The sequence below is a fragment of the Apis cerana genome, linkage group LG14 (genome assembly GCF_029169275.1).
Source record: "Apis cerana isolate GH-2021 linkage group LG14, AcerK_1.0, whole genome shotgun sequence".
NCBI lineage: Eukaryota > Metazoa > Arthropoda > Insecta > Hymenoptera > Apidae > Apis > Apis cerana.
In genome coordinates this window covers 9,120,590-9,145,789 of record NC_083865.1, presented here as the reverse complement: position 1 = coordinate 9,145,789, position 25,200 = coordinate 9,120,590, and the positions used below count along the sequence as shown (strand labels likewise).

The window sequence follows — 25,200 nt, the reverse complement described above, 5'->3', positions numbered from 1 at the left end:
AAAGGAAATTGTAAACGTGTGAAAAATTATCCTCATGATCCATAAATTGATCTGATAATCCAAAGAATTATTTCGTCGAAAGTAACAATCCGTTTGTCTCTATGGGAGGGTATTATGGAACTACATTTTCCATTTAGATTTCGAAATTGTCTTTATTACACACAAATAACATTTTCACAATTTACGCTAGAAGTCACGATGGCAGGTATCCATGTCCCCGGAGAAAGCTCGGGGAGCTATCGTTTTCGGACCGAGTTTTCTCCGCCCAGTCTGTCCGAAATACGTGTAAATATCGGATCACGGCTCGTCGGATCGAATCAGACGTAGCTGCGAAACTCTCGAAGCGATCCATTTTCGGGATCGATGCGAGTGTCTTTTATCGTAAAATACGTATTTCTATACGCATGTGTACGTACTATTGTTTAATAGTAAAAGAATGGAGGCAATAAATATTAACGACGCTATTATATTATTTATCCTCGACGGTGAAAGCTCAACGTTGCCTTCTTCCCCTTCCGAGGTAGAAAGTAAAGTAAAGGCACTTCTTTCTCTTCGTTTGTAACGAGACGGACTACTTCTCATCTAATTGGAGATATGCGGCGCGTAGAATCTTCCAATTGGCGCGAATTTCTCTTCTTCACCCTCTCGGCTCTCGCTATTTTTCTACCTTTGTCTAGTAGATGTTCATTTTTACAGAGGGGATTCAACAAGAGGAGAATCGAACGGCATTGGTAAATGTTTATTTATTTGATTTGCTCGATCATAAGGATGCATGGACGTGTAACCGATTTATCGATGACTTCAGTCAGAGGCATCGTTGATTCAATACGTTTGTACGTTTTTAAACTTGCAAAAATATATTTTTTTTTCTCTTACGCGATTTTGTAATACATATATATGTGTGTGTATACCTATATATAAATCTAACGAGTATGCCGACTTTAAATGCTTAAACTTAATTGAAATTTTCTTCGTCGTCATTTGTACAAATTTTGCGAATATTTCGAAATTATTTATAGAATGGATATAGTAACTCTAACGAAGCCTTGTTCGAAAGCCTTGTCATTTAAATTATTGTCAATTACATTCACTTCTAAACGATTAATTTCACTAAAAATTAGATGGAGACGAGCGAAAGAAACGATTCGATCGATTCTTTCATTTCGATCCTTACGTTATTATGGAAGCTTCGCGGTAAACCGACCTGCGGTTCAACGTATCATTTACGCAATCGATGTAAAACAGCGGATCAGAAAATAATTATCCTGCGTTATCCTCTACTTAATTTACTTAATCCATATAGAATATCGTATATAAATTCGCTTACATAGCATAGTTTGGAAAAATTGACTACGCGTCTTGAACGAACGATACATCGTTGTAATACACACTTTTCCCTCGCTCCACACTTTTCCAACCCTCGATCACGATTCCCTCATTCAACGAATCATCAATTAATATAAAAAAAAAAAAAAAAAAAAAAGGAAAAAAAGAATCCTTTCTCGGAGAAGAATCCGAGAGAGAGAAAGAACCGGGCAGTATGTACAAATAAAATATGTACAAATAAAACATCTTTCCAATTGAGTCCAATTGATCGAGGATTTGGAACCAAGCCCCTTCATCTCGAATACCTTCCACCTCCCGTAAAAAAGAACGAAAAACCTTGAAAGTTTCTTTGCACACGATTACAACTCGGAAATCCGAATTCCACTTTCCCTTTCTTCAGACGCTCGTGTAAGAGATCGGCTGCTTCTTCTCGCCGTATCTTCGAGGAGGAGCATCGCCGTCGTTGGCCGGATTCTTGGTCGACGTCTCGCTGTCCAACGAGTCGCTGTTGTCGCTGCTGGGCCGACTGGACACGCCGAGAACCTCGTTCACGTCCTGGAGCTGCGCGTTCTCGTAGCTCCTTCTGTTCCTCGCGATCACGGGCGACTCGTTGGGGGGAGGAGGAAGCCGGAGCGGCTTCCTCCCGTATTCCGGGCTTGAATTCCATTGCGCGGAAGCCTCGTAGAAGCCGGACTCCGGCGACGCGTTCGACACGGGTGGAACGGGCGATTGCCCGTCCTTGGAACGGGGAGATAAATTGGGATAGGAGAGGGACGCCCCGCACGCCTCGTTTAACATCTCGCGTCGGTCGGAGGCCGAGCATTTCGACGATTTCTCCATCTCGATCATCAACCTGTCGTCGTTCGAGTTCAGCCTTCTCCTTGTTTCCGGCTCCGCCGTCTCTTTCGACTTCGGCCAGATCATCCTTCTGCCCCCGTTCAAACACTCCCTGCTCTCACCCATCTGGCGTTTCGCGAAATTCTCCTTGCCTCCGGCCTCCTTGCTCGCGTCGATAGGTATCAGCAGATACTTCCTGGACCCGTGCAAATTCCTCCTCGATCCGTCCAACGATCTCTTTTCCTCCTCGAAACATCCTCGCAGGATGCTCCTGTGGCAGAGGCTCCTCTTGGAACTGTTCAAAGACCTTCTCTCCTCGTCGAGGAGGGGATGCTTGGCGGCCGAGTTCCTTCGATTTGACTTCAACAGCAACAACGGACTTCCCTCCCTCGACGTTTCCGGCTCCTCGAAGATGATCTCTCGACTGTTCTTCAAGATCTCCTTGTTCACGGCGTCTGGCAGGTGTTGCAGATCGACCTCGCCCATCACCTGGATACCGTCGGGATCCAAATCGAGGATCTTGAAGTGGGGGTTGTCGTTTCGGTGAGGGATAGGTGGCCCGTGATGATAGATGGGCTCCCTGTAAGCGTTTCGACAGCTGGTGGTCGCCTCGTCGGCGCTTGTCTCGCTTCTCCCGCTGTCCAAGTAGTTGAGATGATGATTCGGATGATGATTCAGATGATGGTGATGGTGATGATGGTGATGATGACTCGTCGCACGATGACCGCAATGGCACTGGCTCTCTTGACAGGACTCCGTCAAGAAATCCTCATCGACTATTACCGTACCTGGAAAACAGCCTTCTACTTAGAGAATGTTCAACTTCGATCCCCTTCCATGAATATATATATATATGTATTTTTATTTCTTTTCTTTTCTTTTTTTTCTACCGCGAACGGGACAAATTTGGACGAATTAACCGTTCCGATAAGACGCGAGGAATGCATGCTTCTCCGATCTCAGAATTATTTCGATAACAACCAACGAATACCGGAAGATGATTTAACGTACGTATTTCTCGCGATACCCTTTCTTCTTTACCCACCGACAACCATTTTCCGTATCCATTTTTTCGCGAAACGAGTTAGAAGAACGGACAACACGAGACAGGCAGACACAGAAGCGCGAAACGGGCAGATCTCCGTAGATCGAACGTCCCCGAGAAATTCAATCCTACAAACTTCGAATTTGATTCCAATTCCCTTCGTAGAATCTTTGGCGTTTGCTTTGGAAAGTCGAATCGATCGTGGCGATCCTAACGAGGATCGATTCGCGCCTATTTTCCCCCTCTGCTTCCTCTCTCTCTCTCTCTCTCTCTCTCTCTCTCTTGCTCTCTCTCTCTCTCTCTCTGTCTACTCGCATTTTCCAGTTCGATCGGGTCACGGATCCCGCAGACTCGCCGCCTAGGCCCCCGAGTTTTCGTCGATCCATGGAATGTCGATCCGAAGTTTGGGCGATCCGTGGGAAGAGTGTCCTTGAGAGGCAAGGAACTCCGGGGCGTCCGATTGGTGGTCGGTGGTCAATATCACAGGTGCGGATTTCGGCTCGCTAGGAATTTTCCTCAGGCCTCCATCTACGATTACACACCAGCACCAAAACAGTGTGAGAGAGGGAGGGACATGAAGGAAGGGACGAGAATCCCGTTCCCAGAAACTCGTGCGGAAACTCGTGCGTTCGGCGTGCAAGAAAAAGTTCTGCTCGGCGAAGAAGAGAAGAGAGGGGGGAAGCGAGGCGAGAAGCGAAGCGGCGGCAAGCTTTCGAGCGGGAGAGGAGGGGGCGGGAGGAGGATGAAGCGAGAAAAGAGGACGCAGCCGTTGGGTCGCGTCGGTATCGATTAGTTTGATTCGCGTGTTCGTCCCAATTAACGAAACGCGCTCGACCTTGTCGTATCGTTAGTGCTTGTTTTGTTATCGAGCTCGTATGCGCGGTGGAAATTTTTTAATTACACCGGATATTCCGCTCTGGTAGAAAATTGTTGCCGGACGATCGTTCTGCGACTCGGTGTGTCTTTGTGGGCTCGTGCGTGGCGATTCCCGTTCTTTCATTCATTGCGCACAGCAAGAATCGGAAAGATGATGGATTGATCGGTGATCGGGATGCAAAGAGTCGGCCAGTTCTAACTCTATCGAACGCTAGTTACTAACTAAACTAAACTAAAGTTCTCTCCATCTATTCTAAAATGCGAGATATACACGTGTATGTATACGCGTGTATCCAGTCTTGGATACGCGTCTCGCTTACCGTTCCCATGGCGAAGCTCCTCCTGAGCCTTGTAAAATTCGGCGAGCTCCCTGCCCGAGCACAGAGGGGTGCCCACCTGCGTCGTGCTGTTGAACAACGAGTAATCCACCTCGTAGCCCTGCCTCTCCTTCGAGTACGTGACCATCGGCTCGAACCTGTAACCCCACAGGATCTCCTGGGGCAGGTAGCTCGATCTCGCCTGAGTGGTTTGCCCGGTCGACTCTATCGTCCCCTCGAGGATGGCCACGATCTCGAACCTTTCCGTCAGCATGTCCTCCGCGGACATGTTGTAGAACGGGGACTCCTCGTTTATCCTGTGAACGATCGTCGTCGGCCATATGAAGAACAGGTTCCCGTTCTGCCCGTCCGTCCCCACCGCCAGTTCCTGCTGATTCTGCGACAACACCTCCCCCTCCTTCGTCGTCCTCGACCTTATCAACTGAGCCCTGATCGCGGCCCCGATTATGTGACTCTTCCTCATGTCGCCCACCCGGAACATCAAGCACAGTTCACCGTCCCTCTGACAGATGACCGCGTTCCTCGAGAACAGCAACGTTTGAGTCCTCTGCTTCGGCCTGCTCATCTTGGCGAACACTATGCCCACCATGAACGCCTGGATCATCACGCCCACGATGCTCTGGATGCACATGACGAAGATCGCCTCTGGGCATTCCTCGGTCGTGCCACGGCTCCCGTAACCGATCGTGTGCTGGGTCTCGATGCTGAACAGGAAGCAGCTCGTGAACGAGAATATGTTGTTCACGCACGGTGTCCAGTTGTTCTCGATCTGGTAGGGCGGCAGGTGGCGCTCCTCGAAGTCGCCGTGGCTGAACGCGATCAGCCACCAGATCACGGCGAAGCCCAGCCACGAGAGGACGAAGCTCAGGCTGAAGCAGAGCAACATCCATCGCCATTGAGTGTCCACCAGGGTCGTGAAGATGTCTCGTAGGAAGCGCAGGGAGCGTCGAGAGATACGGGATTGGAGGACGTTGCAGTCCCCGTTCTTCAGCACGGCTCGACGACGTAGCTTTCGCGTTGGCCATGCCCGGTACCGACTCCTGCAAAACAATCACAGAAATCGCGCCATTCCGTCAACTCGCAATCCAGAATTTTCGAGAAAATTCCGTTGGAAATAATTGGAAAATTTTTTTTTTTTTAGATCTTTCGTTCTTACTCGATGCTCGGTAAAAAGTACGCGACGTACAGGATATCCGTGCGAATTAAAACTCGTCGAGAAGAGTTTTTAAATCGATTTTACGCGATTTTCATTCTTGGCTCGAAACGAGAGATTAAAATCGATCGCGCTCGTTTCTTTTTTTTTCTCTTTATTTTTTCTAACGATAATCAAGTTTCGAGTTTCCGCGAAAACAACGAAGACCACGGCGTTCGATGTAATGACGTCGAAAGATTCCACGAAAGATTGTTCGGGTTGTTAGAGATGCGAAATAAATCATCGACCGAATCTCGAACGTTTCGATCGCGACATCTAATTATGCTGTACATAATATGTAATATTTTCCTCCTCTCTCTCTCTCTCTCTCTCTGTTTCTCGCACAACAACAGAAGGAATAAATTATTTCTCGGAACGAGAAGCGCGGAGACGTAAGTTCGCGCTACGAAATTGTCGCCCAAGGCCTCGTCGACTTTTGTACACACGTTTCTTAACTTAATTTGAATCTGTCGCGGATTTGAATAACAAATTTCGTACACCGTATTGTTGTTTTCCGTTCTGCTCTCCTTATTCGATTACGAACCACGGACTCGTTATGAAAATCCTCCTTTTACGCGAGAGATTTGCGCGTAAAACCGGCGAATAGATTTGTAAATCGTTATTTTCTCGAGGAGTGTGCAATACGCGAAATGGACACTCCTACCGGGGCTCGGACACGGATATTTTTATTCCGGTAAGCGGATAAACGTGTACACACGTTTATGGCGACGAACGGCGATGATGGAAAATTTTATGGCCCGGTTCATAGCGTGTACATTCCATTTTCGAAAATAAATGGGGATTACGCTTTTTTTCTCTCTTTTTCCTTCTTTCTTCCTTTATTTTTTTTTTTTCCTTTTTTTTATCGAGAATAAAATACTCACGATGGATTTCTCCGCATTTTACGACATCTCGAATCTTGAATCTTTCCATGACAAACTTCGATTGTCCCGGCTTGATCTTTCGTCAGCTATCTCTTCGAAAGACCGACTCATCGACTCATCGATCGATCGACGAATCTGTCGCTTAATTGTTTCGCTCGAATTAATTTTAATTTCGCCGAATCTCCGTTTCCGTCCCCCCTCCCCCTTTTTTTACGATCGCTTTCGATCGTTCCTCGTAACTCGAAACGACGAACGTTTCTTTTACGACGAGCAAAAATGATTCCAACCCATGTTTCCAACGTGGACACGTGCGATTGTTTTATCGTCGAGCACTGTTGCCACTTGCTTTCGATTCAACCGTTTCCTCCTCGAGAGGAAAACACTTGGAAACGCGTCGAAACGCGTTTTCGACCAACGATAATCGAAGCAATCGATTCGCGATGCCGATGTAAAAGAAAAACGATCTCGAGAAAAGGATCGAGTTGGTTGGAGGAGAGAACGAGAGCACGGCGCGCGGTAGAGAGTATCGCCGCGGCCAGTTCGATGATCCGTCTGGAGACCTTCGCGCTCGCCACCCTTTCATACTCGCCAGAAGGAAGTCGCCATTTTGACTCCGACTACGATAACCGAGCAACTGTTATCTACCAATTTATTTATTGCCACGCGTGAATCAATCGGTGATTCGCCGACACGCGACGACACGGACGCGTATCTCTCGATTCGAACCGTTCGATGGATCGACGGGATTTCGCCTAAAATTTGCCAAAATTTTATTATGCTCGAGAGAAAAGAAATACGAGTCGATTTCGATTTCCATTCTATTCCGCACGCGCGCGCGCAACGAGCGTTGGATCTTCGTTGAACGTGATATTACACGACCTCGAATAATTCGTCGAGATATCGGTTGATGTTATGTTCTACTGTTATCGAGAATGATAACGCTAGTTCACAACAAAGGCGATTTTTCTTTTTTTTTTTTTTTTAATTTTTATATTAAATGGAGAGAGAGGGAGACAGAGAGAGAGAGAGAGAGTAGATAAGAATTAGAAAATTGAAAGGAAAATATCGAGAGAATACGTTTAACGGACCGTTTGAAATGTTTCCCAAATTCTTTCCTTTCAAAATATCCCCAGACTGGCAAACGAGAGTGCTCGTTTAATTAACACCTACAGATACCACATTATTCCACGCGCGAAAAAATTACACGAGGAACGTGTGTGCGAATTTATCAAGCGTTTTTTTAAGTAATTGTTTCCTCGTTATATTAACGAAACGTGGAGGGAGACGTTTTGAAATATAATCGCGTATCGAGTTAAATTGACGAAACAACGGGGAGGCAGAGGAGCAGAGAGGATTGAATTGATTGAAAAGAAAAAGAATACAATATTCGTTATTAATTTTTGTCGTTGCAGAAAAACTAGAGAAACTTTCCACTTATCGATAACCGTGTGCGATTCTCATTGAAATTTTACCTGCTTCTGAAAGAAGAATTCGAACTCTTCTGCAGTTTTACTATAACGGGTGCCGGTTGGGTCAACGATGTCAACAATTTTTCCTTCTCCTCCCTGTCCGGCGAGGACGACTTCGAAATTGGATCTTTCGCAACGTTTCCATTCATTTCTGCTTCTTCTTTTTCCTCGCTTCCCTTTCTTTTTCTCTTTCTTTTTTTCCAACCACGATTCGCTCGACTTTTTTTTTGCCGGAGAAAGAAAATATGTAAGCTCACCTCGCGATTTCAACGACGATTCCCCGCTATATATTCTTCACATATTCTTCCTCGAAAATACTCGCAAAATTTTTCTCGTCAAATATTTCTAGCCTTCGCTTGGGTACGTGTGTACAACGATCGTGTGTTCCAACGAGATATCGATGCGATGCACGATGCAATCGCGATCCCTCGTTTCTTATCGGCTGGTAAGGATCAGTGGTTTAAGGATTTTTTTTCTCTCCTCTGTGCAAACATTTCCCCTCGTAATACCGCGATCTTAACGTTTTCGCGCGATTCGTAGATAACGGATAACTTATTTAATTTATGAACGCGCGAAAGAATTTCTACACACGCGTTTCGTAAATACGGAAATTCTTAATAAATTTTCGTTTCCCAGACAGATAACCTGAATAATCTGTTATTTTTTCTTCTTTTTCTTTTCTTTTTTTTTTTCTTTAAAAACTTGTACCACGGTCGTAAATGTATCTTTCTCACGCACGATATAATAATTGCAAAATAAATTCGTTCGTCGAAGCGATATTCTGAAAAAAAAAAAAAAATCAGCGGAGAAACACCGATTACTTCCCGCACGCGTTTAATTACGCGTTCCTCGTAAATCTTTCACTTATCGTCGATCTCCGAACGGTTTGTTCCGATATAATTATTAAAAAATTATTAAAAAGAGAAAAAGATTTCGCGGACCTTCCTCTTCTTTTTATTTCGTTTCGTCGTGGAATGAACACAACCGGAGGAAATTCACTATCGAAACTCTCACTTCTCCTCTTCCTTCTTCCCTCATAAACCCATCGATCGATCCAATTTGTCTTCGATCGTCCGTTTCGTCTCTCCAAAGTCTCACTTTTCCTTTTCTTTTCTTTCTTCAAGAAATCGAGTCCTTTCCCGGATATCGTACGTCCGTTCTAAAATTTCGTTTCATCTTGACTCTCCTCCGCTCTTCTTCCCGTTTAATCCGAGAAAAACCGAAGTAGGAGCCGAATGAAAGAAAACCAAAGTTGCGTTGGATGAATAGCTGGCGAGTTTGATGGTGGAGTATCTACTGATGTACGAGCAATGATGTAGGACGTCTTATACGAGCCAATACCTGGCCAGCGGTCTCCACTTATCAGCTACTAACAATAACGTTTGTTCTTTTCATTTGCGAGAAAATGGACTGATTACGTCACGCGTAATGCTTCCTTCATCGGCCTGTTTTCGTACTGTTTTAATAATCGATCGCAATATCCGCGCTTTTCTTCCGTCTCACCCCTCTCTCCTTCGATTTTCGTCCTTCCCTTCTCGAGTTATCGAGAATCCTGTTGACGATCTGCGCTTCTCACTCTACACACCAATATATTTATATCCCCACAAATTTCCCTCCCCTTCTCCTCCTTCTTCTTTTTTATTTCTTCTTTTTTTTTAAGTAAAACGGAACAATAAATGGAAATCATGGAACGATAAAAAAAAGAAAAAAAAACCAAGGGTTTTTTACCTTAACAACAACTATCCATGATCTCTTCTTAGATTAGCGGTCATCTTCAGGAACTTTTTTTTCGAATCGACACAGCGTTTGGAAAGCTCGGATCGAAAATCACTGTTTTTATAGCACCGCGAGCCACCTCGCGATTCGCCGATGGGACATTAAACCGCTATCTGCCTCTGTTCTTTTTAATTGCAAAAGCGGGCGAGGGGAGGGAAAAAAGAGAAGAAGAAAAAGAATCTTTTGGGAGAAATAGAGGAAAACAAGATTCACGTGATACACTTGTCACCCTGAATTCGCACTATCTGTTTCTCGTCGTGGACGAGGAGGAGTAGGTGCGCTCGTCCGTTCACCGATAACGTTCCCCGTGTCATCGCGCCACGCGATCTTTCCGATCTTTCACCGATCTCGTACGCTTCGAAAGTCCCCCACGTCTTATCAACGGCCAGCCATCTCCTTATCGTTGCTCGCACGCTCGAAATCGCTGATCGCGGCCGAAACCGAGCGAAACGGGATCCCTCGCTTTGCTTGCGCGAAAGCGAATGTTTCTGCGCCCGATCCGGGGCGTCGAGCGATCGATATTTGCCTTTTTATCGGGATCTCGATCAACGCGAAAATCGTCCTTTCTCGAGATAAGCGAAAACTTGTTTGTTATTTATCATAGGGTGGACCAAGATTGTTTCCAGATTGTTCTTTCGCGAATTTCCATACCTTCGAATCGATTTCGTATACAATATACGGAGCGACGTATAGATATTACACACGTCGTGTAATAAAAAATTATTAGACGGATATTCGGTAGCGAGAGATATGGAAAGTCGTAGAGTCAATTTGCACACTTTATCTATATTGTACTCGTATTAGTTTCGTACGATACTGGAACGTGTTTCGTTACGTTTTGCCCGGGTATCAAAGCCACGTATTATGATTTATCTCGAACCACTTATCTTTTCGCCGAGTTCTCTCTTGCTGATTTATCGTAGCTTGGGAAATCTTGATTTTACGATCGAAAAGGTGGCGTTTCGAAAAAGAGAAATGGCGATTTTGGGATCAATCCATGCTTCTCCGTACGGTTTTTCGTACGGGCAAAATGTTTTCCACGAATGCATCGTGGAGCAGCATCGTCGTCGGAACAGATTGAAGCCGGAAAGGGTCGATCAACACCGGTAAACGTTGAATCGCATTAGCTGTTAGTAATTTATTCGCATTATAATGGCGCTATCCCATAGCAGAAGAGGTCGTATCGTTTGTAGGCGTCAATTGAGAACGATATTAATTCTCCGAGAGGAGCGACAAGCTCGAAAGCGTGGCCTCACGTGTGTTTGCACAACTATAACTCGCGTTTACGTCTATTCTTCTATTTCCACTTCGTTTTTCTTTTTTTTTTTTTTTTCACAAAAAACACGTCCAACCATTTTCATCCTCGAATAGCCGTAAAAATTCTCGTGAATTATCCAATTATTCGTTTGAATTGACGGTATAACACGTTCCCAACAGGCAGTTTAAAAACATCGTGAAACATCGTTCTGTGACTTTAAATGGACGGTGGAAAAAAAAAAAAAAAAAGAAAGGAAAAAGAAAAAGAAGAAGAAGAAAAATTCATTAAGCTTCTCAACGATGACGACCGATTGCATGCAAATCGAGTCTTCGAACAGGTTCTGTATCGATCACATGGAAAATCTCGTTCTGCTCGATGATTGCCATTGTCATACTTGATTAATTGCTTGCAACGTAATACGGGATAATCCCGACTCGACAGATATAAATTTACAAAATAGGAAGGAGAAAAGTATTTTTAAAAAAAAACAAGTTCCACGAATACATACATAATTGAAATTCATCAACGAATATTTTTAAAACAATCTCATTTATATATATATTCACATATATTCGTGTGAATATATCATACGTTCGAACACGAACTATATATTTTAAGGAGAGAAAGAACAAAGATACGCACGTATTATACGTATTACACTTGCCAGAAAGAAAGAAAGAAAGAAAGAAAGGAAAAAGGTATATATATTCTACCTCTTTGAAGAAAACCAACCAGCAGTCTCGTTTGTCGCGACGTTTGCACGATCGATGCGCAACGAATCTCGTCCTTCTTCCGTTCGAGACGCTCGGTCTCCCCTGATGACACGACATCAGCTGCCCACTTCCGGTTATCGCCACTCACCTTTCCCCGACGTTTAAAATGGATCAAAAGCGGCGCATTAATATGATCGGGCGCGTTAAAGCGTACTGTAGGTCGAGCCTCTTATTGCGAGCTGTCCAACCGTACCGTCCACGGCTTCGATAACGAGCTTTTAATTAAACTAACGAGATCGAACGAGCCACCAGTTCCTCGCTCGGCCTATAAGATTTTTCCTTTTCGACGCTCGTCCACCGGGAGAGGAAGATTCTTTCCCTTTCTTTTTAGGTTTTTAGTTTTTTCCACTTCGAAAATTTTCACGCTAAATTTCACGTTAAGAATTTGAAGAAATACACGAGCGAGGAGAGCGAATTTATTCTTCGAGCGAGTTGATTACGCTATTAACGAGATTGGTCGAACCAACGAGCTATGTGTCTACGTGGATGAAATTGGATGGGAACGAAATTCGATATATCGAGATCGTTGCCTTGAAAATTTTTAAATGTATCTTCCAAGATTGTACGAATTTTCTTCTATATATATATATTTTTATAGCGAATATCGATTATCACGATTATCTGTTGCATCTTTAATCCGTGTCGATACAGGATTAGTGGAGGTATAATAATTGGATTATTGGTTTAACGTTCGATACCTGTCTTCTATCGGGTTAGATAAATACTTATCTATTTATTATCGTCGGCAGTGATTAATCGAGTAATAACATTCGATACCCGTGCATTGCCCACTTGGTGGAATATTTCGTTGCGAAATTCATCGAATCGAGGAAACGTCTCAATTTTCTTCTTCAAAATTCAAATTGATTAATTCGCGCTTAACGTGTCTCTCCACAGATATTACAATATGGAAGAGTTCTGGAGGAGAATCGGCGAGATCCGCGATTTGAAGATCGTCTTTCGTTCAGGAAACGGGAAATCCGATACACCGCGAGGAATCGTTACGAGTTCCCGCGATTAACTCTCTGGTTCCGCGATCACAGATTAATTCGGTGACCTTACGTGCTCCACGCAAGGTGAATTAACGTCAACTGGTCAACGTTATCCGTGGAAATAAAAAAAAACGAGGAACGACCAATTAGACGATTATCGATAATAACCAAATATCCAAATATCTCGATAAAACGAAACCGGATTACGAAATCCTCGCCGCTATTCCAATTAAAGAATCGATGGCTGTTTTGTTCGAGTCAAGTATTTTCTTTCCCATAGAATTTCTGCCCCAAAGCACGCGGAGAGAATTAAGATTCCAGCGAAACGAAGAAATTCTCCAAGAAATACTTTTCCATTCGTCGATGCGATATATATATATGTATATGTAGAATTCTTCGTATAACGCGCGCCTAATTATCCAGAGATATTTATTAACGTTTTTTCTCCATTTTCGACTCGTAACTTTAAACATATACTCGATCGAATTAATGACTTGACACGGCAAGGCTACGAGTATTTTTCTTTTCGTTCCCATAAATTTTACAATTAATACGCGTAATACTCTCAACCTTTTCGATAAACGATCATGATAGGTTGATAATAGGCTGAATTGAAATTGGAGACAGAAGGGTAAACATAGTGTGGCGTAAACAGAGACACGTCGTTTAGCCACGAGGAAAATATATCGGGTCCCGTTCACGTTAATAGGGCTCGATAAATTGCAGCTGGTGATCGATGATAGGTGATTGACAAGTATCGCGACGAAATAACTATAGAATTACTTAGGTGTGTGTTTTTCAGTGATGAAACTGCCATGATAAATGACCGATTGAACGGTAAAAACACGTTCGGTCGGTGATTATACAAGACGATACATATATATATATACGAATCGTTAATGAATTTTATCGATCCTGATCCCGATAACTCGTTCCAACGTTTGAACTTGAACAATTGGCCTTGAAATATATACGTGTATATTTTTTTAATTCACGAGATAAATCGATATTTTTCCAATATTTTTGAAACCGTGTACACGGCCGGCGCCAGAAGGCTAGCTCGCGAATGACTAGCTCAAACAAAAACGTAATCATCTTTTAGCGGAGAATCATCTTTAGAGAGATACGCTGCCTTGAGAATCGGCCACGTGATTCGTCTGCCGTTTCGTTCTGTAATCGTCCCTCGATTACGTTTGTTTTTTCCACTATCATCGATACGCTCGCTCTTTTTCTTCTACGCGTCGAATACGTTACGTGCATACAACGCGAGACGAAATTTTACACGACGTTCATCTTACAGCGGTTGTTACAATCACACGTCGAACGAAAGCTAGTTGAGAATTAATCGTGAAAAGGACGAAAAGGAGAGAGAAAGACGAGACTCACCTGGTAGAATCCTGGCGACCGACGCCACCACCGATGCTGCTGCTCTGGGTGCTGACCCTGACCAGGGTGACGTACCTGGGCAGGCTGGACAAGGTACCCGTGTTCCTCTGCTCCAGCAAGGGTGAGTCGGCCGTGTTCGGATTCTCCTGCAGCTGTTGCCGCCTTCTGTCCTCGTTATCCTTCTCCTCCTCCTCCTCGATCGTGCCAGGAAGACGGAACAGCTTCTGTGGCTCCTCCATGCCACCCGATTGCCACTCGCTTCACGCGTACGAATGAACCTCCATTGAAAATATCAAACTCATCCTCCCACTCGCCCTCCTACTTTTCTTTCTTTCTCTCCCCCTCCCCCCTCCCGCCCCTCCTTTCTTTCCCCTCTTTTTTTCTTTATATCTATTCGCTCACCGAGATTTATATACCTTTCTTCTCTCCTTTTTCTCGATTCCAACCGAACCTCGCCGAGTCACTTTCTGTCTGTGTATACCGTATACCGTCTCTTCTACCGTTCCTTCTTTTTTTTCGCGAAAGAAAGAAAGAAAGAAAGAAAGAAAGAAAGAAAGAAAAAAAAAGGAAGAAAATCAACAAATCAACTTTTTCGTCGAATCACGAACGGCGACGACGACTTTTTTTCGCCCAGGATGAATGAAGTCGGTGGAAGTGGCCACGCGACGATGACTCACGGCCGTTGGAGAGCAAAGTTCTGTTTTCTGCCATCGTTTCTTCGTTTCCTCTCACTTTCCTCCGGCATCCACACCGCCGCCCTTCCGTTCGCGGAATCCCGCCATTCCTCGTCCCTACGGCCGGCAATCGGTGTCACTGTTTAATCCACGTGTTCCTGCGCTATTTCTTTTGTATCGTTCTCTTTTTTTTTCTTTTTTCTTTCCTTTTCGTTCCTTTTTTTATTTCCCCCCTTTCGCCCTACGCGCGGTCTCATTGGTCGATCGATACGAAACGAAGGAGGCACAAGGGGGGTGAACAGGATGCCGATGAATTTGCGTCACGCTTAAGGCAAGGTTCCGGACGATGTGACGATGACGCGATACTTGTTTCCGGTTTCTAGAGAATTTTCAGGAATTATCGATCTTTTCTTTCCTTTCTTCTCTTTTCTTTTCTTTTTTTTTTTCACGAGTATTACATTACTGCCTTTCTAATCGCGATTCATTTATTTTCTTGCCAAGTATCTATCCAAGTAACGATTCTACGATCTAAAAATATCATTGTTGCGATTATTATTTCGCAACATTTTTTCTCTCTCTCTCTTTTTTTCTTCCTCCTCCCGAACGAAAAGAATGTTTGGATCGAGAGAAACGGAATCGTTCGCATTCTTGCGCCAGCACGGTTCGAATTCGAAAGATAAAAAAAAAAAAAAGAAAAAAACGAGATAATGGGACGAGAAAAAATGCAGAGCCGGAGTGAAACAATGCTCAGATTAGACCGTGGATGAGCTATTGCATAATTTTGCAGATTTTTATCGATTAAAAGGAGTCGTAATATCTGAATCATGCGAGAACCACGTAATCATCGAGCAAAGTTTTCGTCGATCGAAGGAAATAATAGTTTCGCGGTAAATCTGAAGCTGGTCGTTTCCACGATTTCTCTACTTCTCGATTTTTTTTATTATTACACCGCGAATAATATTACGAGAAAACTTAACTGGCAGATATTCTCTGACAGAGACACAACGCGAAAATGCAAATATCTGCACAAATACCGCTTATCTCGTTCTCAGGTGACATAAATTATATTATACCAGCTTCGTGATTCATATCTCTGCGTTTTTATCGCGGTCTTGTCAACTTTTGCGATAACTTGGACAGAGACGAGAGGAGAAGAAGAAGAAGAAAAAGAAGAAGAAGAAGAAGGTGCGTCTACGTTTCGAGGAACGATCCATAAATCGTGGAAGGTGGTACCGTTATCCGAATGCGAAAAGAGCGAAAGTATAGACCGTTAGTCGGGCCGAAAAAAAAAAAGAAAAGGAAAAGGCGAACAAGTCGATGGTTCTTTTATTATTTTTTTTGTCTTAATCCCAGGCGAAAACAAGTTGGGAAACGATGAAAACGACGATCGATCGTAAACGCGTAACGTCCCATTCGTTTCGTTTGATTTTCCAACGATCTCTCCGCGAGAATGGGATATTATTCGATGCACGAAAGTATGAATTTCACTTTGCTCTATCCAAAACGCCTTTTAAAGAGAACAAATCCGAAAATGGGAACTCGGACAGAGTGCTCGAAACGAAATATCAAGCGAGTTCTCACGCTGTCCGTGAGAAAATTTAATTTCTAAATCTAGGAAGAGTAAAAAGAAAGAGAAGGGAAAATGAGATAAAGAAAAGAGGGAGGCCCGGCCAAAGTGAAAATGATCGATCAAAAATCCTACGAACCCGTTATACAAAAGATAGCAAGAAGGGATCCAAGGTATGTATACGGATCGCCACTGTGATTGTCCCGTTTTCCCGCGTTTTCCAGCTGGAGCAGCGCACGTAAGCGCGTCGCACTCGCAACTGTTTCAGATTCCCCCGGCCGTTGCACGAGATTGTGCCAACGGATGCCATGGCGTTTACGGCGTCTTATGGCGGGGATAATGCAGACGCACGGTGCCACATACACGCGTTACACGCCTGCCACGTGTGCCTGAAACGCGCCGATTATTCGCGAATTTCGCCGGATGCGAAACCCCTCCCCCTCCAGCCCCGTTCGAATTCTTCGCCCGGCTCCAATTTATCCCTACCCGTACATTTATCCCTACTTTTTCTTCTTTTCTATCTCCATCGAACGCGATTTCTTTCCTTTTCTTCTTCTTCTTTTTTTTTTTTATCGATAATCCAGGAAAGAACTTCGATCGAGTGCTAAACATTTTTTTTTTCGAGAATGAAGAAGAGAAAAAACTTGTCAAGATTTTACGCGAACTGGGATGGATTTATTTTTTTGTTTTCGGATTTTCGTGAGGATTCATTCTTGACGATCTTTAAGATAACGTATCTAAAAGGAGAAAAAAAAATGTGAAAATAGGTTATTCGAAAAGATTTTCACGAACAAAGTAATCAAAAGAGGATTTATTTTACACTTTTGTCCGAGGAGAGAGAAAGAGAGAGAGAGAAAATGCTAACAAACTTCTCTCTAACGAAACTTCACTTTTGTCTCTGCCGAGTTTCAATTAAAATAAAAAATCGAGAGAGATAAAAGAATCATCGGAAGAATAGTGCTATTACCAAACCCAGGCATGCCTTCTCTCACGCACGCGAGATTAAAAACAATATTCTTCCGACCAAAAAAACTGCTTCGCACAATTTGGAACTCCGTTTCAAGTCTCTCGTCTGTCGAGTGTTTGTTAACAAACAAGTGAACCATCTCGCGAGCACTCGTCGCACTCGAGGACCCCCCTTTCCACGTTTCTAATTGAGAAAAACCTCGACCGTTCTTTTTAAATGCGTTTGGCGAACGTGGAGGAAAAGAAAGAGAGAGAGAAAGGTTCATCGATGGATTCGAGGTGTAATTGCTCGAGATTTAATCGCCGCGACGAGGAGCAGAGGGACGTTTCCGGTACGGGAGGAGCGTAGAAACTCGAGCACGTTGGAGGTTCGGTTGGTCGAGTTCGGTTGCCTGGCATGATTCTTCAATTCGCGTTATCCACAGATGATCCGTATCCGTCAAGTAATTGGATAATCGTGTTACACGGTTTGTCCGTCCGAGAAGCGCGAGTTTCAATTTGCGCGGGGGGTAAATACGGATGGTGGAATGGTTCGTCGTTCCTTTTGCCACATTTGAATTATATTTCATCTTGGGATTATCGTTACCGGGTTTCTTAAAGCTTGGAAAAAATGGAGAGGGAGGAAAGGGAATTGAGATGGCCGTTCCGGAGGGATCGATATTTGGATGATTTCCGTAAAAGATAGATCCATCCGGTGGAATTACGAAAACGATCGATAAAAGAGGAAGAGACGATATTATCTTTCGTGTTCGATAAGGGAACGTGTGGAGAAATTATTATATTTACGCGCGTATTATACATCTGATGATTTACGACGCGTATTGCAAAAGCAATGATCGACCAAGAGCGCAAAGTTTTCTAAGAATTTTAACTTCTCCTTCTCCTTCCTCCTGCAAATTCTTTAGACTTTGATTTAAAATCCTTTGAACGAATCGTTGAGACCACTCGTTTCGAGGGTATCGGGGAAAAATCACCGGAATCACTTACTTATGTATTTTCCTTAAGTCAACGCCGTTTCCGCGTTACGAAAGATAAAAGATCGCAAAGAAACTGGAGAATTCTTCCTTTCGCGTTTATCCTTCGTCGGAGACTAAACGATTTCTCTATCGATCGACGATTTAATATTTATCGCGAATCAATTGTTCATTGAAGTCGATGCGTAAATGAGAATAGAGGGACTCGCGCATTATTCAAAAGAACTATTCATTCGCTCACTGTTATATACGATACCTTATGTTATCATTGTTATCCCTTCTACGAGGAATGGCGAAGAAGTCAGTGATGTATTTATCGATGATATCTCCAGCGAATAAGAAGAAAAAAGAAAAAAGAAAAGAAAAAAGGAAGAAGAAGTTGTCGTCTCTCTCTCTCTTTCTTTTTTTCGTTCTTTCGTCCCAATTAAAATTAAAGCCCGACCCTGAAGAAATCTTATCCGTTGTCGCGATAAGCGAATTTGCATGAATTTTTTTTCTTTTCACGCACTCAGAGTATAAATAATAAATCTCGTAGAGTGACGACTATATTATTAAAGGCGATTAAACGATTCGCGAGAAAACATCTGTCGACAGTTTTTGAAACTAATTTAACGCAGGCCGAGTAACAGTTGTCGGCGAGTCCACGAACAAATAAACATTTGGAAAGAAGCGTGCGAGATACGGGAGAATCGTGAAAAATTTATCAACGCGTATTACATAAACGCGAGGAGGAGCAAGAGAAGGAAAACGAAAAGAATCGTGGCGAGAAAGACGATTGGACGATTCTTTGGAGAGAAACAAAAATCTACGTTTCGTGCTCTCCAGTTTTCGTGATCGCCGGAATCACGCGCACGACACCACGACGGGCCGATTCGTGGAAGGAAGGAGGATCGACACGCGATCGGATGTTGGAAAATTCGCGTTCCACCGGCCGCATTAATCACCGATCATCATCCGAGCGGCCGTTTCGTTCGTTTCTTTCCGCACGGATCACGTGAACCACCGGCAAAACGATTCATCAAGTCCCGATCAATTAACGCATTCCCTCACGTCATCGACGTTTACCTTTCAAACGAGGCAGGGATGCCAACCGTCGGTATCCGCGTAACCAATCGCCAACCTTCCTCCTCCTCCACCAAATTCCCCGTTTCGTATTTTCGGTTTCGAAAGAAAAGAAAAGAAAAGAAGAAAAAAGAGGAAAAGAGGAGGAACGAGGGAACACGCGCGAGATCGCACGGTTACGCACCTTACGTTGAATTTCAATCTCGAGTCATTGACACGGTTGGCCACGTGGTCTTCCGCCACTCCACTCCCAGATGTCGTTCGATCGACCGCTGCGTCACTTTTCGAATTACGAATTTTCCCGCCACGTGGACACGTCGCGAAAACACGGTACGAGGTGACGGAGAGGCAGGCTCCACGTTGGTATTTCGCCGCCCGGTTCGGCTCGATCGGAACCGCGTGGAACGATGGGAAAAGGGCGGAGGAGATGCGTGGTCTCGGTTGAAACCTCGTGAAACTGCGATCGCGTTGGCAACCAGCGTCGTACCGAGCAGCGAGCTTGCCCAGTGACGTCAACGCACCTTCCTCGCCCGCCTTTATCCCTACCATTTTCTCTTTTACCTAGCCTTTTCCTCCTACTTCTCAACGAGATCGAGGATCGTCGATCAGCATTGAGTCACGTATACACGCGTACACACAACCCGTCTTTGCCCGACAACTCCTCCGTCCGACGCGTCGCCTCTCTTCTTCTTCTTCTTCTTCTTCTTCTTCTTCTTCTTCTCCATCCCTTTGTTACCTCGAAATAAATTCTCCTTCCACTTTCACCCGATCGAAAAGATCGTTACACCCTAGAAAAAATTGATTCCTCGTTTCACCAATAGTAAGTGGTAATTGGTTTCTCTTGTCGATTTTTTTTTACGCCGGCATTGAAGGATGACATTGGCATAGGTTGGCTGTTCGAATTCTACTGGAGGGGGATGTCGACGATCGAAAGAAAGTTAGCGATTCGTCGTTGGTCGGACTTGGTTGGTGAACCTTGACGAGTTTATGAGAATTCATAAAGGCTGTGTGTTTACACAGGCGCTCGCAGCATTCGTATCGTGCGAGGATGATGCGCATATTCGATGAGATTTAAACGCGCGGTTGATTCAGACGTTGGATTTTTCTTTTCGGACGCGATCGAGCGACTCACGCCAATTTTCCAATTATTAATTAATCATCAACCGTTATTTCGAAGAAGAAGAGAAAATTATAGAAACATTTTACATCGATAAAGAAATCCATCTCCTCTCCACAACAAAATTAGTCAAATCGATCGGATAAAATCGTGGCGCAGGCGCGATCGTGCTCCTCTTCTCGATAACGAAACAACAACAGCTGGTGGCCGAAAATTATTCATTGAAGCAATCATCGAAGCGATTAGCGATGACGATACGTTAAATTTCGCCCCATGTAGACCGGTTTACCGGCAGATGGTTCTCAACCATTATCCCATTCACGTAACATTAACTCGTTAGCTGATAGTTTTCGTGGATCGTTCGGCGAGCGGAGCACGTGCGCCCACCGTGGATCGGTTTGTGTGCACACCGTACACGCTAATGCGCACTAACAGGGCCAAGTGTGTACACCGGTATCCGCTAATGGGGGACACACTTCGCCGTGATAATAACCAATTACGCGAACGAGGCCGGCGGGCACGACCGTGACGTTTCGAGTGTACCATCCATCTTCCACCAAACTAACCGCCATTATCTCCGCGCGATTTCCCAATCTTTCGCTATCGTTATTAATCGTTATCGATTCGAAACGTCGTAAAATCGACGATTACGCCTTTTGTATATTTTTCTACATATGAATCACAATCGTGAGTTGGAGTTATACACGGAAATCATTTCCACGATTCGCCAATTTCCTTCATATTACGATTCACTATTAAACGGAAACGCCGGTAACGGTTTCAGGAACGCGTGTGATTGGATCTGTAACTATGGCGTCACTCATTCATTTCGCGTGCATTTTTCTCGCGAGAGGGAGAAAAAAAGCGTAACGCGAACTAACGACCGTAGGAATGTACGCGACGCACACAGGTTTGAAAAGTGTGACAACCTTCGATCGCGGCTATCTTGGTCACGATTGTCGTGAAAATGAGCGCGTAATAAAATTGTTTTTCAAGTAATTATTCATTCTCACGCTCTCGAACGATCCGCGATAATTTTATCGCGAGAAAGACCGCGCTCCTCCTCGATCCGCGAGGTTACCGATTCTATTTCTTTTTTTTTCTTTTTTTACCTTCTCGTACCACTCTTTCCATCGCGTCATCGCCGCGATGTAGAGCCTCGGTTTATTACCTTTAACTCGACATCGAAAAATATCGCTTGGAAGAATCGATCGAGTTTGAATCGAAAGAATGCGCGCGTTGAATCATTCTTCCTCCTCGCCGCTAATTTGTCCTTTCGGTTATTTTTAACTCGATATCTATTTTCGTATCGTTGAAAGAATCGTGTAGATAAAAGAAATTGTTACCTGTATATATATCGAAAATATACATATCGAAAGATAAATCACAGATGGCATATAGCGAAAGTTTCGATCTTTCATACAAACGCCGTTCACCCATCTTTCGTCCCACGAATTCTTCCTCGAATTCGTTCTGGCTAAGATAAAATCCAAGTTGGAATTCTAATCTTGGGGATCGTAGGTGTGAATACGGGCATGCGAATCGTAAACCCAGCGCGAGCATAATCGGTATATCAGTTCGAGGACAGTTCCAGAGGATGTCGCAATTCGCGTTGCAAGGTGATACGCTTCGCCGTTTTTCTATTCTCGTGCAACGCGCTGTCATTCTAGATACTGTTCATTGTCGACCACGAAACAATGGCTGTTTTGAATAAGAAAAGGAGGGATTCCGCGATAACTCGGTTGCGGAACAGAAGGAGGGGGAAAAAAATAAAAAATCAAGAAGCACAATTCCACCCGGTAAATCTGACGTAATACGTAATGGTCAATGATCTCGTGGATGGAACAGATCTTTAATATAAAATCTAAATGTACAACGCTCTCTTCGACGAGCGTTATTGACTGTATATCGCGAGAAGAGATTTTTTTCTAGATCCTAGGAAGGATAGGATCGCCGCCACTTTAACGCTAGTTTATCAATAATCCTTCCGATTATTTTTGATATACCTGTATTTACATCGTGGAAAGAATCGGCGGAGAAAATAAAGGAAAAGATATAATTCCTCGCCAATCCAAACCCGATTGAAATTTCGTTCAAGATAAATCGTTAAAGATAAAAATCTTGCGAGTAACGTTCGCGCTTTCACTTTCGATCCAAGGGAACAGCTTCTAGGCAAGCTGGCGAGCTTACAAGGTAGGTGAAATGTGTCTCGAAAACAAGGACACGGACTGCGTACTTGCAAGAAGGTACGTGCTCGAGGAACTTGATAGCCGGTTTAGCGTGTTTTGCGCGGTGTCACGGTTCTCGCGTATATTTGTGTGGCGTGTTTGCGCGCGCGCGTCGTGTATAGAAACCTGGCCCAGAAGAAGAAGCACGGGCGGGGAGGGGAGGAGGCCGGGCTGAGATTAAACAATTGACTGGCGTGATAACGAGGGCACTTCCCGCCACTAAACTCATCCTGTCGTGTCGTGTCGTCTAACCTACGACACTCTCTGAATCCACTTAATCCTCTGCTCATCCATCTGCCCTTCAGCCATCGCGTGTTGCATCATAACGTGGAAATATATACGATGTGTCTGTGTGTGTATGTATATATATATATATATATACCCTCGCTCCCAATTACCTTCAGCTCTAAATATCCGCAGAAAAACCGAGGAGTTTTCTCTGAAGAGTTTTCTTCAGAGTTTTAAACGTGTTTACCTACGTTTTATAGAATGAACGATGGAAAGTTGGATACGGAAAAGATTGGCCGAATTCCTTCCAACGCTCGTTGGCCGAGATTTCGCCTTCTCGCGTGAAATAATTATCTTAACGAATAGAGAGAGTTTAATAATTGTAAAGAGTAGAATTATCTTAAAGTTTAATAATCGTTAAAGAATATCCAATAGAAAGCAGAGTGCGTCGAGATTCTCGAGTGAAATAATTATCTTAAAGGACAAAGAGAGTTTGATGAATCGTTGAGTGTCGATAGAAAGAAAGGTAGGGCGGTCGTTGAGTCGAGATTTATCTGAAACGATTATCTCAAAGGGTAAAGAGAATTTGATAATCTTTAAAGCGTCGAATAGAAAGAAAGACAGGATGCTTGTTGAGCTAAGATTTGCCTAAAACGAATATTTTAAAGGGCAAAGAGAGTTCGATAATCGTTGGAACATCGAATAGAAAGAAAGGTAGAGTGCTCATTGGACTGAGATTTACTTTCTCAATTGAAATAATTATCTTAAAGGATAAAGAAAGTTTAATTCTTAGAGTATCCAATGGAAATAGAAATAGAAAGAAAGACGAGACGCTTCTCGCGTGAAGTAATTATCTTAAAGAGAAGTCGGGGAATCGTTGAGCGTCCGATATAAAGAAAGGCAGGGCGAAGATTTGTCCGTTGGAATGGCAAACATCCGATTCGTCGCGTGATTTGTTGTTCTCTCTCTCGATGAGAATCGCATGTTCAAATTGAATGAAAGGGATAATTCCTTTTGGCGTGTATCGCCATTAAGATCGTGTTACTTAACCGACGATTTCCGGACTCGTTTAAGACTCTCGTCCACATAGCGCACGCTCGAATCGAGCAGGAGCGTAGCCTCGATTTTTTAGCCAAGTTTCCACGCTCGAACAAGGCGATCAATGGAATTTCACCAAGGACCACGCATGCCTCCTTTTTCTTTTTCTTTCTTTCCCAAAGGCCAGACACCGACTGGCCTTTTCGGAGAGCAGTTGTTGCCGCCTTAATCGCCTTTCGTATCTCTCTGAATCAGACCAGCCTGCGTAAAATGGAGGAGGAGGAACCAGAGCGATCCGGACCTTTCGATCCACTTCTATCGAAAACAAGTTTCGACTCATTCTTCTTTGCCTCGATCCTCAAAAGCTTGGTTACAAGCTAATCGTTCAAACTAGAAGAAGAAGAGGAAGAATAAGAGAAGGAAAAGAAACGACGCGAATTTAAGCCGCGTATGTATGAAAACCACATGACGTCTTTGTGCCCCAGTTAGAACAATTTACAAGCTCGACGGCGAAGTCGAGCCGTTTGAAGAGATCGTTCCAAATCGCCCGCCGAGTAATTGATCCTCGGGGCGAAATTGGCCGAGCGAGATCGCGTTTCTTTTCAACTTCGCGGCGGATCGCGATGGAAACGGCGATTAACTCGTCACGGATTCTATTTCCCCCTCCCTCACCCTAAGCGGCTTGCTGACGCAAATCGCACGCACATCGTGCGCCGATTCGAGCGGAGGGCTTATAAGAGCGAAGACCTGGACGGTGCTCACCTACTACACTTGCTCCTGAGGACCCGAGGAGGCGTCGTTTCGAGGATGATGGTGGTGGTGGTTCGTCTTGGACGCGTCCAATGTCTGCTGCCTGGAAGACAGCTTGGAGACAGGGTCAGATTCGATGTCGATCACGTGGCGATGATCGTCACCCGCGACGAAACTGCTGCTCCTCTCTTGATCCATCTCGATCACGTGGTGCTCGTCGTCGCCGAGGATGAAACTGGTCTTCTTCGCGGGCTGGTGTTGATCCTTGGCCCTGTGATTCTCGCCCAGGCTGTACCTTCTCGGCGGGGAAAGGTGGGGATGGGGCGAAGGGTCGCGATGAGGCTCCGTGGATTCGACGAATTTCGCGTGCCTCGTCATCGGATTACAATCGTTCCTGCGGATCGAGCGCATCGTGATGAGGTTTTCCAAAGATTTCCTTTTCTC

The 25,200-nt window shown here is 44.2% G+C and overlaps 2 protein-coding genes across 11 annotated transcripts in view; both read right to left on the bottom strand.

Moving 5' to 3' along the window:
- Positions 1 to 132: 132 nt before the first annotated feature.
- LOC107998668 (uncharacterized) lies at positions 133 to 19,944 on the bottom strand. 4 transcript variants are annotated; one of them, XM_062084604.1, is made up of 4 exons: positions 19,580 to 19,944; positions 14,153 to 14,410; positions 4,405 to 5,462; positions 133 to 2,951 (listed from the first exon to the last, which is right to left on the bottom strand). In XM_062084604.1, exons 1-4 carry the CDS (start codon positions 19,942 to 19,944, stop codon positions 1,723 to 1,725), a joined length of 2,910 nt encoding a protein of 969 aa, XP_061940588.1. In that variant the 3' UTR covers positions 133 to 1,722. The 4 variants fall into 4 exon arrangements, with proteins under 4 accessions (XP_061940588.1, XP_061940589.1, XP_016913535.2 ...); XM_062084605.1 differs by lacking the exons at positions 14,153 to 14,410; positions 19,580 to 19,944 and adding an exon at positions 11,734 to 11,868; XM_017058046.3 differs by lacking the exons at positions 14,153 to 14,410; positions 19,580 to 19,944 and adding an exon at positions 7,971 to 8,116.
- LOC107998669 (uncharacterized) overlaps positions 2,790 to 25,200 on the bottom strand; it is a 35,454-nt gene continuing 13,043 nt past the window's right edge. For 2 of the 7 annotated variants that reach the window (XM_062084606.1, XM_062084611.1), the window contains 2 exons: positions 24,769 to 25,150; positions 14,579 to 14,943 (listed from right to left, as the gene is read on the bottom strand). In XM_062084606.1, the coding sequence (XP_061940590.1) occupies positions 24,772 to 25,150 (379 nt within the window). In that variant the 3' untranslated portion in view covers positions 14,579 to 14,943; positions 24,769 to 24,771. Of the gene's footprint in view, positions 2,952 to 14,254; positions 14,431 to 14,578; positions 14,944 to 20,106; positions 25,151 to 25,200 lie in introns of those variants that run through there. The other 5 variants (XM_062084609.1, XM_062084608.1, XM_062084607.1 and 2 more) reach the window with 5 other exon arrangements.